This window comes from Trypanosoma brucei, chromosome 11 (genome assembly GCF_000210295.1).
Source record: "Trypanosoma brucei gambiense DAL972 chromosome 11, complete sequence".
Lineage (NCBI taxonomy): Eukaryota > Euglenozoa > Kinetoplastea > Trypanosomatida > Trypanosomatidae > Trypanosoma > Trypanosoma brucei.
In genome coordinates this window covers 2,702,932-2,715,835 of record NC_026744.1, presented here as the reverse complement: position 1 = coordinate 2,715,835, position 12,904 = coordinate 2,702,932, and the positions used below count along the sequence as shown (strand labels likewise).

Sequence of the window (12,904 nt, the reverse complement as noted above, 5' to 3'; positions counted from 1 at the left end):
ATGACGGGTGATAAAGTCGGAAAAGTATGCTTGAGTTACTGGTGTGCGCCTCGCTCCCTTCGTCGTTCTTGTGAATGTACGTATATTTATATTTTCCTTTTTAAAAAAAATTCTTTTATTTTCTTCGTCTGCGCCGAACTGTGCGAAGTTAAGTCTAAGCTTCTAAACCCATGCACACAAGACGTCAAAGTAATAAAACAAAAAAAAAAGAACAGAATACCGATTCACCAACGGAACGTACACAGAAGTGGTAAGCCCCTACAAACTACCGTATCAGCGCAACTGATATTTCAAGAGGCCCATCGGCAGGACACAGTGAACCAGCAATCAACTGCAGCTCCGACAGAAAGATTCTGGAAGACAATAAAATTATCCCCAACGCACTTTGTCTTCTCTCTTCATCGCGGACTCCCACCCCTCTCCCATGCACACACACACACACACACACACACAAACCGCAACGCCAATCACATCACTCTTTTTAAAGCACACTACGTGCGCATACACATGCTTTTAAACATCCCCGCTCTCTCTCTCTCTTCCCTTCCCTCTCTGCTCCTTTCCCTCACCTTTATAAATAAATATATATATATATATATGCTCCCTTATCTCTTTCATCAGAAAGAAAAAAGAAAAAAAAGAAAATGACAAAGCCATTCGCAGTGAAACAACAAAAAGGAAATTAACCACTTCCTGAAGGTTTAGCCGACCCCGATTCCTCACGCTGTGGGGGAAGTAAAAAGTTGGGCGACTTCGCCTCCCTCTCACTCTTGATCAGTACAGCCCGATTATTGCAATTGATGGGGGTAAAATCAAAAGCTACGGCTGGTCCGGCGGGACGGTGAACAACTTAAAGAGGGGATGTGTGTCCAGAAACAGGTACAAGTGCTCCCAAAAGGCAGACGCCTGGCGAATGTGAGTGTGCGACTTCACAACGCGGCGTGTCAACTTCAACGGAGTAACATGCCAGTCCTGAAGGGCCTTGGGTGGTTTATCCTCCTCAAAGTAAGGTAAAAAACCACACACACGCTGAAAAAGTCGGCTCACACACAAGGAAGGAACTTCGTCTGGAAACCAATGGTTAAATTGCCACTCATTGCCGTCTACTATGCACGCACAGACATGGTTCCAGTTCTTTACCTGTTTTGGTCCATTCACAACACGAAACTCTCTGTACGCTACACGGTACTTGTCCGCATCTAGGAAGCTTCCCGGTCTGACAGTGATGTGCTTCGGTGCGTCTTCAACGTTCATGTCGCCCGTTACGGGGTTCAAGAACCGTGAAGACGGCTCAACGTAAACACCATCCTCCAAGAAATCTTTGATGTTGATCACCTGAAGTACAGAAGAAACAGAAGCCGAAATGAGAATCAGGGGGACAAAGTTAAGTTTCCGGTTCCTCTGCGAATGATACTCCGGCACCATGAATCCAGGATTGATACGAATCCCATTCCCAATTGAACGAAGAATATTGTTAGCCCCCGCACTTCCCGCCGCCGCAGCGGCAGAAGCAGAGGAAGTGAGGTTGTTCCTTCCGCCTCCCTCGGCGTTCAAGGCGGCGTGAGCGCGGTAGGCCTCGTAAAAGTTCGGTCCCTCGTGCCTCGGTAGTCGCGGGTTCTCGCCTCGATCACCAACTAGGTTGCGTAGGGTTCCCGCCGTGCCGTAACGACTGATAATGGGTGCAGCGTGAAACCCCTCCTCAGTGGAAGTTTGCGGCTGAAAAAGATCAGCAGTTTCAGCCTCAAAAGCATTTGCTCCGCTCCGGAGGTAGTGCAACAAGTCAGCAGGGAGTTCGCAACCCCCAGGAAGGAATTCTGAGGGAACAAACTCTTCTGGGAGCGGTTCAGTGCTATCCATGTTACATACCTCGTCCACAAGACGACCCCAGTCCTCGCGAAGACTCATTGGTTCGCGAAGACTTGGAGGGGAACTGTGAGCACTTAAAAAGAGGCACAGATGGCGTGGTGAAAAATTGAAGAGTGGGCGGGTAAACATTATGTGCGTTCACAGCGGCAGCACCGGGAGGAAGAGGGGGAGATGATAACAGACGAAGGGTCCGTTGAAGAATTGTGGAAAGTGGGGGGAGATGCGAAAACTAAGAAACATAATTCGAAATTGGGTATATGATGCCCACCGCGGGGTACAGAAAACGGAGTACCTCGGCATTCTTCACCAAACAATGTGGAAGAGCAAAAATACATCAGAAAGTCGCATCATTTCGAACAGACTCAAAAAGAAGGGGAACCCACTGCTTCTCTTCTGTCTCATCATGCCTTCCACTGGAAAATAACGAATGCGCGCGCCCATTTAACTCTACTGTACGTGTCTAGGGAAACTAGGCCACAAAAAACACCACCCCGCAGCAGCAAACAGCACCACTATACCCCCAGATAGCCCCGTAACTGACTCAGTAGGGGTAAAAGAATTTCTCTGCCTTGTGGAAAGTACATCATTGCTGCCACTGCAAGCACCGCCAAAAGTGCGAAAACAGAAACCCACAGCGCCACCCTACGGCAGCCACCACACAGACCCCCTCCCCTCAGCTCCTCCTCAAGAAGTGCTGCCCGCAGTTCCTGACGCCTGGTACTCCTTCCTATCTTGGCTGTGGAGTCGTACCCTGTAACCTGAACGGGTTGTAACCGCTTCCGGAGTGGAACACCTTCCCCCTTTACTCCCGTCACATCATGTTTCGGTACTGACAGTGCCTCGAGATAGTCAGTGCCGCGACGGGGCATTATAGTGGCACCAGTGCCTTCTACACTATCCTGTCTCGTTTAGCACCCTCCTGATTTTCCCTTTCGGGCCTGCTTCCCTTCTCTATATTGTGTTCAGAATAGTGAAATGAGCACCACACAAGGTAGGCACGCTTCCAGAGTATTCGGGTGTTTCCAAAAACGGTGAAGAAAGGAAGATAAAAGCAAACCATCCAAGCACCAACACGGGCACAAACATATTACACTACACAACGTCAACCAGAAACAGCGAGGAGACAATGGCGCGTGTGTACGTGAAGGGGAGGGGAGACGAAGAAAGATCATTCAGAAGTAATTACAGACATGGGGACAGGGAAAGGCGTTTGTGGGAGTCAGTCCATGGCCGTAGGGTGAACTGATTGGCGACATGGACCATGAAGCACAACGCAAGCATACCCACGTATTCACAACAGGCGAACATCGGAAAGTGGGAAGGGGGAATTCTACAAAGAATAAAAGCAGGAATAACGGGGGAAAGAGAAAGGGGGAAACAGTTGCAAACGTCAAATCTGTTGTGTCTGTTGCGTCACCCACCCACACGCATAAAAATGAAGTTGAGCCTCATTTTCGGCACCTAGGCCAGCCAACGCGATAATGCGGAAATAGAGTGATCAGACGTAAACATAAAGTGATAATATAACATCTAACAGCAGGAAGGTACAGGTAACATAGTGGAGGAAGCGCCCACACTTCCCCTGGCTTTGGCGACGCTGCATGCCTCTTCAAACAACTCACACCTCCCACCTATTCTGCCTTCCTAGCCTTATCCAGCCACCGCCGCAGCGTAGAGTGTGCCTGAGACGCCCCTCTCTTGGGTTTTGTGGCTGGATTTGGGGGACTACTGGCAACGGGAAACAAACCGGACTGGCTCCTCCTTGACTCCCGTCCACTGTTAAAAAATAATGAGTGTCGTCCACTAACGAGCCGTGGTAGAGACGAAGAAAACGACATAGGCGAAGCGAAGCTCGGAGGAACGGCACTGCTTGTCGGTACGTCGAGGATACGAAACCTCACCACTAGTGACGTTACAATACGGCAAACACTTATCCACATTCGTTGACGCTTTCCCTCGTCTCGGTGAAACTTAACAAACTCTCGCTGTCCAACTGGAACCAACAGTTTACTCGTTGAAGGGAGAAGCTGAGACCTCCGTGCAGGACGCTGTGGTTTACTGCTGCTACCCGGCGTATGCTTCATCTTTTCCGTTGCACCTGACGTGCTTTTTTCAAGTCCATCGGTTTCGTGAGTCGTGGCAGTTTCACTTGTCGTCAGTTCGCCATCGCTGGAGTATCCTCCCTCTTCCTCCGTACCACACTCGCAATTGAGGTACACCTCAACATCAGAAGCGGTGTCCACAATTGCCTTCTCACACGCCTGATCTTTCTCGTCAGCGGCCTCTTCGGCTACTTTACGTGACGCCGTGCTTCGCGGACGGCTGTGACGGGCGGATTTTTTGATGACCGTGTTTGTCGTCAAAATGTGAGAACTGACGATACTCTGGCTGCGGCTCCGGCCTTCAGGTTGCTTGTTAACCTCCCCCTCCTCAGGCACGGGGCCTAAGGCAAGGCAGCCTATTGAGGCCTCAGATTGACACCGTAGCCGCTGCTCGATATCATGCGATGCAAATGACGGAACACCCGCTACCAAACGCGCATACCCAACGAAAAGCGTAGCCAGCACCCACAGCATAGCAGTTGGATGGGGTTTTTGACAAAAGGTTGAAGGGGTGTAAAAAGTGTCAAGATACGAACAGTGGGAGAGTAATGGAGGGAAAAGACCATCCACTGTTTGCTTGTGAATAAGTTGGACAAGCTCCTGGAAAACTACTGTTGATGATTCATTCCCTTCCCGCAGCAGTTCGATACATTTTGTCAGAGAAGTCGCACGACTTGGATTTGTCGAGGCCGCTGAACCACACATCACATGCTCTGCGCCCCTGGTGTTGTATATAGAATCCAATGTCCGCACTAACTTACAGAGAGCACCGACACTGAAATCACCAGCATCAGACCCCAGTTCAATCTTCCTTACAGCCTTCCAAGAGTGGTCATTTTGATCCTTCATCAAAGAGTTAATCCAGGCTACCAGAAGTGACTCGAGGGAGCAGCGCGCGTCCACAACACGTTCGTAAGCTTGCGTGCCCTGACCAACACACGAAGTCTCAATGGAACGCAGGCTGTGAGCATGCCTTTTCATCGATGCTGGGAAAACCGGGCACCCTGAACGGCACGAAAATGTTTTTGCCAAACGTTCCCACCGTTTACTCTCCTTCTTGGCGTCCCCACACATAGCGCGGTAGTTTCGCAACGTGGAGTCCAGCGTCCGGAGATCAAGCATCTGCTTCTCAACTAGCTGCATGGAGAGTGATTCGATTTTCAACTTCATCACCTCAGCCCCCTTTCGCTCTTCCTCGAGTCTCTCCTCCAGCTCCCTTATTGTTTCTTTACTATTACTCTCGCTAATAGAGAAGCGCACATTCGATTCCTTCAGAGACACTCTCAGCTCCTCTAACTTCGTTTGTACAACAAGGCGCCGCCATCGCAGGAAGCTACCCTCCACAACCATCCTCTGACGGACGCGCTTCAGGTATGCTACTACGTTGTCTCGGAGAATTCGGTTGCGCTGCACAACTGCTCGCCATGCTCGAAAAGCACTCCTTTTGCTGGCTTTTTCAATTTGCTTGACTGCAAATTGAAAAATATCCCCACGGCTATCCAATGCACTGTTCAAGTCAGTGACCCTATCAGAAAGATGCAACTCCGCCCTGCGACTCAGAAGATACTCATCCGACCACAAACGCAAGCCAAAGTAGTCAGCTGCTGGTACAAAACTGGGGTAACTGGGGGGTTCACGTCCACCCATATAAGGTGATTGCTTGAAATTTGTCGGAGCGAAGAGTCCCTTGAAGACAACGTCCCGAAGAAGCGGCCATAACGTCGCATAACGTGTATCACGCGAAAGAACTTCATTTAGTAGATGCGCTGCCACACTAACAAGCAAACGGTTCGGAGGCACATCCGTACCCCTCCTTTCCCGTTCGGAGCGGGGCCCTAATGCAGTTATCAACACCTCATGAAGGCTCATCTCCGCCCACTGAATGGGGCACCGGAACCCTGAGGATTCAAAGGGGACGGGGAACCCTCGCGGCGGCTCACCCGCTTTAGATTCAGAGGCGTCCACACGGTTTCTAGGCGTAACACCTTTAGAGGGTGAGCCCCCTGGATAGCGGCCACTACGAACGTCATCGGGCATGCGGCCGGCACTGGAAGCGAGTGAAATTAACTTCACTGGAGCCATTCCCGACCCTGTACATGTTTGTTTTTTCTCTGTAGGCCGTAAAAAGCATGGTTCTGGTATCCTTTCAATAGGTGGGTCAAGCACACTGGGAGGGACGATCCCTTCGGTGCCTCCAACAAGCCCCTCTACGATGTTGTCAACCTTGGCGCGCAACATCACCCGCTCTTGTTTGTGTCTCATCTGCCCACGAGCCTCTATTTCCCTTATCTTTGCGTTAACTTCCATCGCTTCACGCTGCATCCTTCGTGCCTCGCGACGCACGTTGGTGTACACCGGTGCAGAGCTTCTTAACCTCTCCTCATGGTGACCACTGGGACCAGATGGATTCATATTGCTTCCTATCTGTTCGGGCAATGATTAATCCCTTGCCTTTTCCCCTTTCTTTTTCGTCTCAGGGGAGAACACCAGTGTTCGCCCCTTGATGTGCTGCCGCGCAACTGTCTCTCGCAACCCAGTTGGCTGTCAAACACGGGGAAAGGAACTAATGAAGCAACAACTAAAAGTATTTTGTACCTTTGGGGGACGGAAATATATATATGAAAGTTTATATATGTAAAAGAAATTGAAAGAAGAGGGACATAAGTGGGACATAAGTGGGAAAAAAGCTTGGGGCGAATGGGTACCAACCAAAAAATTTAAGCACGAGGGTAACACCGACATGCCACGCAAACACGGGGGGGACAAAGAGGACATAGAAAAACATGCGGCTACTTAAGGATACGCCTATCTTCGCTCTAACACTACATCAACCAACTAGGGAAACTGGACGGAGCCACTCTCTTTCTTTCTCTGTGTTCCCTCACCTTCTCCGTCGCCCGCCTTAATTTATGACGCATAAAGATACATTGGAGTTACAAAGCAAACCTCTAGGACAGCGTATAACGAAATACGCTAAGATAACTTAAGTCAATAACACGAAGGAGAGTGTGTGCGGCAGAGCGTGACGGGATGAAAGAATGTAAGGGAGTGAAAATTGAAAATAAAATGAAAAACAAAAACACGGGTGCCACCTCACTAGAAAACATTTGTAGCGTAACCTGTGCTACTTATTACATACAACGTCTTACCAACAGTTTCTACTACAGAATCGTGGAAAGACAAGATGTCCAGCAGGTTCAGTAGCTTGTCGTTGTCCAATTTCCTCAGCTCTTCTCTGTAGCGGACGGGAAAGTTGCTGTGCATTGTATCGCTTTTGTTGCGAACAAAAGTGTCCTGAGCCTCAATTGATACAATCAGCTTACTCATGTTATCATGATGCTCCTGTATCTCATCCTGCACACTCTGCACTAGTGCCTGCATGGAGCGCAGCGCTGTATCATACTTGGGCGTACGCAGCGCAGCAGTTGCCATGTCTAGGCGGCGAATGAGCTCACGCTTCATTCTATCGATATCTAAACGTTCAGTCTTCAATGCAGATTGGACCTCAGTGCGAAGTGCTTCACAATCCACTTCAAAACGGGCAAGCCTACGATTGACCTTGTCCTGGAGTGACTGCGCCTCGTTGGTTTTTTCCTCTAACTCAGCTTTCTTTTCCTCAAGAAGGCCACTTAGTACCGCATTTGCCGAAGCGAGCTTTTCCACTTCCCCCTGCATTTCTAACCGTATCTGCGTCCGCAAAAGCTCCAGTGCTGCGGCAGGGTCATCTCCCAATAAAAAGTTGAGACCATTGCCCTGTCTAGACATGAAGGCATCGTTTAAGGACTGCTGGCGCGCATTCACTTCAACAACTTGGGCCCGGAGCATGTTTATAACGAGCAGGTGATAATCAGGGAGGAGTGCATCACGCTCAGTCTCTTCCATTGCCCAAATATTGCTTCGTTGGTCTTCTTCCGCTAAAGTTAACGAAGAAATAGCATATGTGATCTTATCGGCACCCGCAAAAGATTTGCTACGCTTAGACTTTTTGCCTTTCTTTCCTCTCGAATTCCGCCCCCCTTTTCCCTTCGTGCTCGTGCGTCCACTGCCTCGACTTAAACGAGACCCCCGCCGAGATGACCCCTTCGATCCCCTGCTTGAGGGCCTCCCAATCGATGAAGGTCGCTTTTTCCCTCCTTTCGCCCCACCTCTTGATTTGGGGGACTTGCCCCTTTTCCCCACGCTGCCACCACCTGTGCTCTGAGACGTCAGAGAAATCGAACCAGTTGCCTTCCCCTTCAATGATCCCTTCCGCGCCCCTCCTGAGGGGTTTGAGGCAGAAATCGGTGGTCTGCCCGTCGCCTTGCCCTGCTTCGCAGATTTCACCTTTATCTGAGGAAGTAAAGACGGTGCGCTACTGGTCTTCTTGCCAGCCGACTTCTTGGAGGATTCACTCCTTTTTCGTCCTCTGTCCACATTGCGTAGGGTCTGCGCGGAGGCACCAATGGATGACGCCGACTGACTTATTGTCATGGCTGATTTCACGAAAGAGTCAGCATCGTCACTCGCCCGTTTTCGGTTGTCAATCCACTGCCCAACGCATCCAGCATCCTCCACATCCTTGGACTTCATTATTATCGTCTCCGCCAGCTGTTACCACTTTTTTTTTTATTGTATATTTCAACACTTTCTACCCTTCCTGTAGTTAGTGGGTTTCCTTTCACTCAAAGTTCGTTTTCCTCCCACCTACTTATAGGAATGTACTAATTGCTAACGGAGAGAGACACACGCACGAGCAAAATCGAATATAAGTCAAGGAAAGACATTTTTTTTCCGCACAATAAAATAAGGGAAAACCAAAATCGTACCGGTGCCTCGAGGAAGCAGCAAGTGATCGCAACAAAATTAACTGCAAACATCAAAAGGATGTAGGTTGGTAACAAAATAAAATAAAAAAAAGACGCTTGTGCGTGCGCATGAAGGAGAAAAGCTTGCATTTCATGCAGAGCGCGTCGCACATCCCTGAAATCGCACAGTTTCGACAGGTCTGAAACGCACTGCCGCAAGACCCCTTGAAACTACGCCATCACCGCCCTCCACCAGCAACAAATCAGCTGCAGAGGGAAGAGAAGATTCCATTTGATTATTCCTGTTGATCTTAGATCCCAGTTCTCCCATTTTTCGTTTTAAAACCGCCGTCATTAATATCAGGAACTTTTTCTTCCCCACGCTCGACATCCTGCCGATCATGAACGCCAGCCGCTGATGGAGTGTATGGTAGAGCGCGGCAGAAATACAAAGTCGTACTTCAACATCAGTAACGTCGCAAAAAGAACCCAGCCGCTGCAGGTCAGAGGAATGTTTCCGCACCAGGCGACGCAGCGTAGCAGTCGCAAGGGCAAGAGGTTGTAATATAGTGCGCACATGCGGCCTAAAAAAGGCAGCGTTGGCCTTCAGTTTGTCCAAGAAGAAGCGGGACCAGAGCAGACCGATCTCGTATAACGTCTGCACCACACGGGACTTACTGTTTATTTGTCGGCAGAGTGCCGTCATCGGCGTTCGAAGTCGAAGTATCCTGATAAAACGTAGTGAGGAAAGTAGTGGCTCACACCCTGTCCTGGGACGCACGGCGAGATATGGCATCATCTTGGCCAGCCGCGCCCAGTCCACTGCAAACTCCAAGGTTACCGGATCCCAAAGGAGCCCACACCAGCGTACGGGTTGGCCACAAGTCACTCTTCTCAGTTTCTCCTCCTGGCAGAAGAAACCAATTTCGGACCAACCACTGCGTAAAGCGTCTTCGCACCGTGACGCTGCAGCACGAGAGAGTGTTACCACCAGTACATCATCCACGCGACGCAGCAACAGCGCTGGTTCCTCGTGTTCAGAGAGAATACTGGAAAGGGCCGCATCAACTCGCTCGAGAAGTTGATCACAAAGCAACATCGCCACAGCAGATCCTTGATTTATACCCATACGCTGTATGTACATCTTGCCGTTCAGCATCACGAGGTGCGACTGCAGATGTTTCTGCAGCACACTTCTTATCTCCTCGCCGCTTACCAAGGAATCGGAGCCTACCGACTGTTCCTCATAAGCAATGCATCCTCGAGCAATACCATAGAGAACGCCTTCTTGTACGTACCTCCCGGGTACGAGTTTGACACGTTTGCTCAACTGTAGCTTCCGGTGCTCGACAGTCGAACGATTCGTCTCCTTCATCGACGATAACTGATTTTCTGCATGACTACTTCTAGTCTTTTTGTTAACATTTTTGACCGTAGTCAGCGTAACAACGGTCAGCTTAAGTGAGTAATAAGTCTCGTGCGTGACGAGACTCCGCATGATATTCACTACTGCCTCCTGCGGTAAGTGGTCGTAACACCGCGCGGCGTCGCCACGCACCATTGTTACGGCAGTAGCATCCGCCAACAGCCCCGCTGATGTTTCACCCTGTACCAACGTGGGAATGGTACAAAACTGCCTTGCGCATTGAATAAATGACCGCACTTCAATATATTCATCATTGTGAGATCCAATGGCGCGTTGCCTTGCCCCTGTTGTAATACGTCGCTCCTCCACCCCCGCATCAAGGCACCGCAAAGCATCCCGTAAAACAGCAGAGTTAGGGGACGGCCACATAGCTTTACCATCCGTTGCCAAATACCTCCCCGCCTTTGCAAGGGTTGAAGCAAGCGTTGACGACCCAACCCCGTCGGCAGCTTTCAAAAGCGAGCGCTGCCAGCCAAACCGAGGACGGGCGATGGGCCGCAGCTTACTACCATCAACTAAAAAACGGACATCCGAATATAAAAGTGGTGAGGAACTGTCACGGAGTTTGCAAACATCGCTTACGCCGCCACTGTCATCACCTACCGGCTGTGACGAGGGTCCTATCAGTTGCATCAGTCCTTCGGAAGTCACACGCTCCAGCGCCATTGGCGGTAACCCCGCGTGCCCCCTCATTTGTGGGTCTGATAAAGTATCGGAGCGCATTCTTTTTACGCGACGAATGCACACACGTCGCATTTCGCGACGAGTGAGGCATACCCAAACAGCCCTTGGTATGAAAAAAAATATATACGGGCTTTTAGAGGTACAAGCAACATGGAACGAACGACGGATCAAAAATGGTACCACGCATTGATAGAGGAAGAGCACAAGCTGCAGGAACACTCGCTGCTGAATCATGGACCGCCGCTTTCGTGCAGGCTCCTTCGTGTAGAAACCACGTAGCCAAGGAATCCTCGAAACGGGCACCCCATCCAAGAAATGACTCAAAAGAAATACCTCATGTCTTCCGCAGCACAACCAATCCACAGTAACCTCGCGCAACCTTGTCAGCACAGTTCCTTCTTCACCCCAAAATTTAACCCGATCGGCAGTTACCGCACCGCCAACAAAACGTGGAGGGGCACGCCACCACATCATGTTAAAGAGAGTTTCCAGATACGAAGCCACAACGGGCTCCGGCACAGTCAACTCACCAACAGGAATCGCGCGCATCTTATTCTCCTGCCCGGCGGTCTGCGCCTTCTGAGAAATGCTGGTAAAAGATTTGCCACGTTTTTCCAAGAATTCGGTATGTTTTATCGCAGCCCCGCGTATGTTCATACGGCACACGCTCCCCAGCGCACAGTGCAGCACATGGATGAGATACTCCTTGACGGTTCCATTACCAGACACAGCGTCATCGTGAACAGGCAACAAAGTGTACGGGAAAACGGCATTAACTTGATTTCTAGCCTGCGCCAAGACAACACAACTATCGCCGCAGCAATTCGTGGCGGAGCCTGTGGCGACGCCGCAGAGACGCTGAGAAATGTCCCTATCGGACGAGGGAGAGCAGCTCGATTTGTGATGCTCTATCCACAACTGTTCCAGGATGAGAGTAACGGCATGGCGAGCATCCGCGGTACTCCTCAAGGGTGACTGTTCAACAAGATGCAGGCGAGGAACATTTAAACGATACAATGCCACAGGGGATGGTGTCCCCTCGATACAGAAGCAGTGAGGGTCATTCTGCGTTAGTGTTTCAGTCCGTGACACCTTTAATTTTCCCTCCCACCAGCCAGCACCTGGCTGACGCTTCACCGCGCAGGAGGCGCTACGCTTCAGAGGGGGGCCCAACACCTGTAGACCACCACCAGACGCCTCAAATTGCACAACTATAGGGGCCCAGAGTACGATGAAACTGACAGCTGTTGGCCCAATCTGCGAGAAGAGAGCGTCCCAAAAGGGGTGCTTCAGTACCGAGGAAGTTAGCGGCCTCCCATGAAAATGTGTTGGCACTGATGGCTGCGGATGGTCTCCATCCATTTTATTACTACACGAAGACAGTACCGCGGCAGAACGTACGGACCGCTGGGGTGGAGGCGCGGACCGTGAAACATACACTACCACATGAAAGTTTCCCGTCGGGGGCACAACGACAACGTTCGAGTTTGAGGGAGGTAAAGTGGTGGAATTTTCCTGAGGTGTGCTCCAACGCAGCTGCAAACCGATATAGTTATGCAAGAAGTCCTTTAAACTAAACGGACCGTCATACCCCGGCACAGAGGGGAACATTTGTGCCATGTAGTCGGCTGTCCAACGTTAGTGGAAGTATTGGCACTACGTGCAGCCCTGAGCGTTTTTTCTCCCCCTTTTTCCACTTTCAGTGGCCCCCTTCCCTTGTCCCATTATGCCATTTGCGGGATATTATGCAGTAGGAGACAAAACGACGACTGAAGTAGATCACGAAAAAGGTACCTTAACACTAGCACATACAAAAGTTAAAAACATTCTGAAAAGTTTAAAACAGTTATGCAGACAGAAACAGCATTACTTTTCCTTCGCACATCTGGCCTCACCCTCCCCCTGCTTTACACTTTCCATTTTATTGCTGCTTCTTCGTCAGGGCACATGAAAGTAAGTAAAAATACGCGCTGATATCAGTGGAGGGGAGTTTCAAATGTGTGGCGGTGCGCTCAGCAACGAAAGCAAAAGAGATGGAGAGC

At 50.2% G+C, this 12,904-nt stretch overlaps 6 protein-coding genes across 6 annotated transcripts; 1 reads left to right on the top strand and 5 right to left on the bottom strand.

Annotated features, from left to right (window-relative positions):
- On the top strand, positions 1-648 carry TbgDal_XI11490 (hypothetical protein, unlikely; the record flags this gene model as incomplete). Its single annotated transcript, XM_011781992.1, has 1 exon — positions 1-648. The coding sequence occupies one exon, from the start codon at positions 1-3 to the stop codon at positions 646-648; it is 648 nt and encodes a 215-aa protein (XP_011780294.1).
- Positions 649-819: 171 nt separating this feature from the next.
- TbgDal_XI11480 (hypothetical protein, conserved) lies at positions 820-1,995 on the bottom strand (the record flags this gene model as incomplete). Its single annotated transcript, XM_011781991.1, has 1 exon — positions 820-1,995. One exon carries the CDS (start codon positions 1,993-1,995, stop codon positions 820-822), a length of 1,176 nt encoding a protein of 391 aa, XP_011780293.1.
- A 383-nt stretch (positions 1,996-2,378) lies between these two features.
- TbgDal_XI11470 (hypothetical protein, conserved) lies at positions 2,379-2,735 on the bottom strand (the record flags this gene model as incomplete). Its single annotated transcript, XM_011781990.1, has 1 exon — positions 2,379-2,735. The coding sequence occupies one exon, from the start codon at positions 2,733-2,735 to the stop codon at positions 2,379-2,381; it is 357 nt and encodes a 118-aa protein (XP_011780292.1).
- Positions 2,736-3,497: 762 nt separating this feature from the next.
- On the bottom strand, positions 3,498-6,005 carry TbgDal_XI11460 (hypothetical protein, conserved; the record flags this gene model as incomplete). The annotated part of the gene is made up of 1 exon (XM_011781989.1): positions 3,498-6,005. The coding sequence occupies one exon, from the start codon at positions 6,003-6,005 to the stop codon at positions 3,498-3,500; it is 2,508 nt and encodes an 835-aa protein (XP_011780291.1).
- A 1,059-nt stretch (positions 6,006-7,064) lies between these two features.
- TbgDal_XI11450 (hypothetical protein, conserved) lies at positions 7,065-8,537 on the bottom strand (the record flags this gene model as incomplete). The annotated part of the gene is made up of 1 exon (XM_011781988.1): positions 7,065-8,537. One exon carries the CDS (start codon positions 8,535-8,537, stop codon positions 7,065-7,067), a length of 1,473 nt encoding a protein of 490 aa, XP_011780290.1.
- Positions 8,538-8,903: 366 nt separating this feature from the next.
- On the bottom strand, positions 8,904-12,482 carry TbgDal_XI11440 (telomerase reverse transcriptase, putative; the record flags this gene model as incomplete). Its single annotated transcript, XM_011781987.1, has 1 exon — positions 8,904-12,482. The coding sequence occupies one exon, from the start codon at positions 12,480-12,482 to the stop codon at positions 8,904-8,906; it is 3,579 nt and encodes a 1,192-aa protein (XP_011780289.1).
- Positions 12,483-12,904: the final 422 nt, after the last annotated feature.